Genomic DNA, 6,000 nt, shown 5'->3' on the forward strand with positions numbered 1-6,000 from the left:
CTGATTTTTCTCTATTGTTTTTCAATTCTCTAATTCATTGATTTCTGCTTCAAGCTTTATTTTCCTTCTCCGTGGTCCACGTTTAGTTTGACCTTCTTTTTCTAGTTTTTTTTTTAAGGTGAAAGTTAGGTTATTGACTAGAGAAATGTAGGCATCTACTGCTATGTACTTCCCTATGAGCAAATTTTCCATGTTTCCTTCTGTTATTCATTTGTAAGTTAATTTATTGTAGTCAAAGAACTTAATATGATTTAAGCGTTCAAAACCTATTGAGATGTGTTACTTGACCTAACGTAGGGCCTATCCTAGAGAAAGTTCCATGTGCTCTTGAGGTTAATGTGTACTCTGCTGGTATTTGTTGGAATGTTTTGTATATGTCTGTTAGGTCTAGTTGGTTCCTAATGTTTTTCAGGTCTTTTGTCTAGTTGATCTAGCCATTATTTAAAGTGTGGTATTGAAGTCTTCATCTATGATTGCTGAGTTGCCTATTTCTCCCTTTAGTTATGTGAGTTTTGCCTCATGTATTTTTGGATACTGTAGTTAAGTAAATATGCACTTATAATTGTTATATCTTCTTGATGAATTCACCCTTTTGTCATTATATAATGTCCTTTTTTATCTCTATTAACAATTTTGTTTGCAAGTCTATTTTGCGTGATATTAATGTAGCCACTCCAGCTCTTGTTTCATATGGATTATCTTTTTCCATTTAACCTCTCTGTGATTTTTATTCTAACGGGAGTTTCTTGTAGACAGCATACAGTTGAATCACGCTGTTTTTAATCTTTTCTTCCAATCTCTGCTTTTTACTTGAAGAGCTTAATCTCTTTACATTTAATATAAAAATAACTTATTTTACCATTTTGCTATTTGTTTTCTATAGTCTTATGTATTTTTTTTCCTCAGTTTTTCTTTTATGGTCTTCTTTGGTCTTAAAAGGGTATTTCCTAGTATGTTATTTTAATTCCCTTGTCTTTTTTTTTTCCTTTCTATCTATTTTGAGTTATTTTCTTAGTATTCATCCTGGGGATTATAATTAACATCTTACTTTATAATAATCTAATTCACATGAATATTAACCTAATTTCAATAGTATGCAAAAATTGTGCTCCTCTCCTCTCCTTTATACTCTTATTATCAGAAATTGTCTTTATGTCCTGTGTATCCATCAGCTGCTATCTTTAAATGAGATAGAAAAAAGAGTTATAAACAAAAGATACATTTATATTGTTTTCTTATATTTACTAGTACCTAGTTACCTTTATTGATGCTCTTTATTTCTTCATGTGGATTCGAATTGCTACTTAGTGTCCTTTCATTTCAACCCAAAGGACTCTATGTAGCATTTTATATAAGGTAGGTCTGCTAGTGACAAACTCTCAGTTTTTGTTTATTTGGGAATGTCTTAATTTATCGATATTTTAGGATGGTTTTGATGGATATGTAAATCTTAGTTTATAGTTATTCATTTTTGTTTCAGCACTTTGAATATATTACTTCGTTCTTCTGGCCTCCATTGTTTCTGATGAGATATAAATTAATGTAATTGAGGATCGTTTTCATGTGATGAGCTGCTTGTCTCTTGCTGCTTCCCATGCTCTCTTTGTCTTTTTACAGTTGATTATATGTTTAGATCTCTTTGAGTTTATTTTAATTAAAGCTTGCTGAGCTTCTTAGATGTGCAGATTATTTTTTCACCTTATTTGTAAAGTTTTGAGCCATTATTTCTTCAAATATCCTTTCTACCCCTTCTCTCTTTCTGGGGCTCCTGTTTTGCAAATGCTGAGGTTTGATAATGTCACAAAAGCTTCTGAGGCTCTATTTTTTTTTCTTTTTCTGTTCTTCAGACTGGATAATCTCAATTGACCTCTCTTCAAGTTCTTTGCTTCTTCTGCCTGCTTGATTCTGCTGTTGAACCCCTCTAGTAAATTTTCATTTCAGTTATTGTCATTTGCAACTCCAAAATTTCAATTTGGCTCCTTTTATAATTTCTAACACTATTGATATTCTCTATTTAGTGAGACACTATTCTAATAATTTTCTTTAGTTTTGTACATGTTTTCCATTAGCTATTTGAACACATTTAAAATAGATGATTTACAGTCTTTGTTTAGTAAGTCAAACCATTGGGTTTCCTGGGGATGATTTCTATAGATTACTTTTTTTGCTATATATGGACTATACTTTCTAGTATTTTTATGTTTATACTAGAGACCTGATGCATGAAATTTGTACAACAGTAGGCCTTCCTTCCCCCAGCTTCCGGTGCCAGCTTCCCTCTGGCACCTGGGACCCGGGCTTCTCTCCAGCCACTGGCAGGCACCTGGGACCCAGGCTTCCCTCACAGCCCCGGCTTCGTCTGGAAGGTAGTCCAGAAGGACGTCCGGTCTAATTAGCATATTATGTTTTTATTATTATAGACTAGTGGCCCAGTGCATGAAATTTGTGCACATTAAACAGGGATTCAATAGAGGAAATATTTTAATATTGCTATTTGCCCAATCTCTATAATAGAAGTTTCAGAGATGAAAGAAAATTAGTAAAATGTATATGAAAATCTTCCTCCTGTCAGAGTCTGGGGCACACCACGGGACACAGAGTCAAGTCCCTGTCCACCCATGTGTGCCTCGAAATCATGCAAGACCCAGACCTGGCCGGCCCCACCCCCATTGGGCAAGATCCAGACCCGGCCGGCCCCACCCTTGTCTAGCCCTGCCAGGTGGGGTTGCAGCCTGAGGTCCCCTGGCCCGGCGCTGGGTGGGGGGGTGCAGCATGAGGTACCCTGTCAAGCCCCGCCAGGTGGGGGTTGTGGCCTCAAGTCCCCTGTCAAGCCCTGCCGGGTGGGGGAGTGTGGCCTCAGGTCCCTCATCAAGCCCCGCTGGGTGGGGGGAGCAGCCTGAGGTCCCCTGTCAAGCCCAATGGGGGCGGTTGAGTGGGGAATGGCCTGAGGTCCCCTGGCCTGGTGCCCATGGTGGTGGGCGCAGCCTGAGGTCCCCTGTCAAGCCTCACGGGGGGGGATGTTGTGGGGGGCACAGCCTCAGGTCCTTGCTGATTGCTCATTAAGGCTCATTACGGGAACTCAACCTCCGCTGTGGGTGCAGCCATCTTTGTGGCAGAGTGATGGTCAATTTGCATATTCCCTCTTTATTATATAGGAGATAATTTTTGTTGAAAACTAGACAACTTGAATATTTTATTTTTTATTATTAAATTTATAGGGCTAATATTGGTTAATAACATTGTATAAATATCAGGTGTACAAATTTATAATACAACATCTGTATACTCAATTATGAGCTCACCACCCAAAGTCTAGTATCCTTCCATCATCTTGTGTTTGACCCCTTTAATCCTATTTGTCCTCCCCCCACCTTCTTTCTCTTCTGGTAACCACCATTCTCTTGTCTGTATCTATGGTATTTTTTTATTTGTTCATCTGTTGCTTTTTGTTTTATATATTACATATGAGTGAAATCATATGGTTTTTGTCCTTTTCTGTCTGACATATTTTATTTAGCATAATACTCTCAAGACTCATCTATATTGTTGCAAATGGCAATATTTCATCTTTTTTATGGCTGAGTAGTATTTTATTATATAGTATATGTATCATGTCTTCTTCATTCAATCAAACAAAAATTGAGTAGTTTCCATGTCTTGGCTATTGTAAATAATGCTGCAATGAGAATAGAGGTACATCTATCTTTATGAATAAATGTTTCCAATACCCAGAAGAGGCATTTCTGGGTCACATGGTAGCTCTATTCTCAGTTTTTGAGAAATCTCCACACTATTTTCCATAGTGGCTGCATCAATTTACTCCCACCAGCAATGTATGAGGGTTCCCTTTTCTCCATATCCTCTCCAATATTTGCAATTTCTTGTATTATTGATAATAGCCATTCTAATGGATGTGAGGTGACACCTCATTGTGGTATTAATTTGAATTTTCATTATAACTAGTGATGTTGAGCATTTTTCCATGTATCCATTGGCTATTTGTATATCTTCTTTGGAAAACTATCTATTGCGGTCCTCTGCCCATTTTTTAAAAATAGAATTGGTTTTTTTTCTTGCAGAGTTGTATAAGTTATTTATACATTTTGGATATTAGCCCATTATTGGATGTGTCATTTGCAAATATTTTTTCCCATTCAGTTGGTTACTTTTGTTTTGTTGATGGTTTCTTCAGCTCTAAAGAAGCTTTTTTATTTGATGTACTTCCATTCATTTATTTTTGCTCTTACTTTCTTTACCTTTGGAGAGAAGTTTACAAAGACCCCTCTGAGACCAAGGTTCATAAATTTAGTGCCTATGTGTTTTTTTTTCTATTTATCTTATTGTTTCAGTTGTTATATTCAAGTTTGTAATCCACTTTGAGTTAATTTTTGTGTATGGTGTCAAATAGCTGTCCAGTTTCATTTCTTTGCATGTGATTTTCCAGTTTTCCCAACACCATTTATTGAAGAGACTTCCCTTTCTTCATTGTATGTTTTTGGCTCTTTTGTTGAAAATTAGTTGCCCATATATGTGTGAGTTTATCTCTGGGCTCTCAATTTTGTTCTATTGGCCTATGTGTCTGTTTTTCTGCCAATGCCATGCTGTTTTGATTTCTATAGGTTTGTAGTATAGTTTAAAATCATCGCAGAATGGGATGAATGAGTAGAGTCATGTCTTGAAGGTTCATGGTTTACATCCAGAATTATGAAATGAGGGCAAACATCACTTCAGGGATAGTTATAACCACTGACTCCTGACCATACACAAAATACCGAGAACTACAAAAGTCCCAAACAGCTTACCAAATGACACACCCTGCCTATTGCTCTGTCCCCTTCCAGGGAAGTTCTCCACGTGGCCCTGCTCTTCCTCCGGGTCATCAGTGCCTGTGCAGATGGCAAGATCCGCATTTACAACTTCCTCAATGGGAACTGTCTGAAGGTGATGAAAGCCAATGGCAGAGGTGATCCCGTGTTGTCCTTCTTCATTGGCGGCAACAGGTGGGTGGTCCGAGCTATGAACAATTCTGTTTGGATGATTTTTGCCTCCTCTGGGCCACCAGCCCTGGACTTCCTGGCAGTAAAGCTGGGCTTTGGCTGGAGGAGAGTCATGGTCTCATGGGAGACTAAATGGACTTTGCACCAAACTTAGCAATCAGGGTTCACATCACTCCTGATTTGTCCTGGACGTCTGGGCTACTCATGCAGTGAGTGCAGCATGGCTTAGCTGCAGGGACCACAGCTCTGAAATGGGCAGCCCCTGCTTGCTCCCTGAGCCCGCACTCACTGCCCCAGAGCTCCACCCACTGTCTCTGCAGTCTCACTTCAGATGCCCAAAAGTGCAGGAGGCAGGGAAGGCATGGGCAAAGGGTCCCGTGTCCCCTGGGACAGTGCTGAGCAAATGAATTTACAGAAGCCAGAACTGGGACTAGATTAATTGTATATATAATACTGTGCTTGTTATATGCCATGTTCAGGGTGCTATTATGTGAAATATACCCAAGTAGAATTCACTTTTTAAAAATTCTACCACAGGCTCACTTTAGACATCAAGTTAATCTCCATGAATCATATTGCCTTCTCTTTAATTAAACTTTACTATTTCTCATCTTAAAGAGGGAGCACTGGTAATAAGTCTCAATAAATAAACACTTTTCAGTCACGAGGTAATACTTTTTTTTTAAATCATCCCTGAATTTTTCTCACCCCTGACATCTGAAGAAAGACTATTTCCTTTTGGCTTGAGTAAAAATAAATCAGAAAGAGATTTCTAATTGGAATGATTCCCCAAATTTTATTCCAGTGTTTTCAACCAAAACAAGTCACTCTCTTACAGAGTTTACACTAACCGTTATGATCTTAAAATTGCAACCTTTGGAGCAGAAAGGAACCTACACACAGTGTCTCTGTTTCTTGTTTATGGTGAGAGGAGGTCCAGGTAGAGCAGAGAAAGTGGCTTTCTCTGAGCATGACAGAAGCCATGGGCAGGCAGGAGGCAGTT

At 38.4% G+C, this 6,000-nt stretch overlaps 1 protein-coding gene across 1 annotated transcript in view; it reads left to right on the forward strand.

Annotated features, from left to right (window-relative positions):
- The window catches only part of CDRT1 (CMT1A duplicated region transcript 1), a 37,561-nt gene that overhangs the window by 25,087 nt on the left and 6,474 nt on the right, over positions 1-6,000 (forward strand). The window contains exon 11 of the mRNA XM_005857335.2: positions 4,842-5,000. Within this exon, the coding sequence (XP_005857397.2) occupies positions 4,842-5,000 (159 nt within the window). The remainder of the gene's footprint in view (positions 1-4,841; positions 5,001-6,000) is intronic.

The sequence above is a fragment of the Myotis brandtii genome, unplaced genomic scaffold, assembly GCF_000412655.1.
Source record: "Myotis brandtii unplaced genomic scaffold, ASM41265v1 scaffold1103, whole genome shotgun sequence".
NCBI lineage: Eukaryota > Metazoa > Chordata > Mammalia > Chiroptera > Vespertilionidae > Myotis > Myotis brandtii.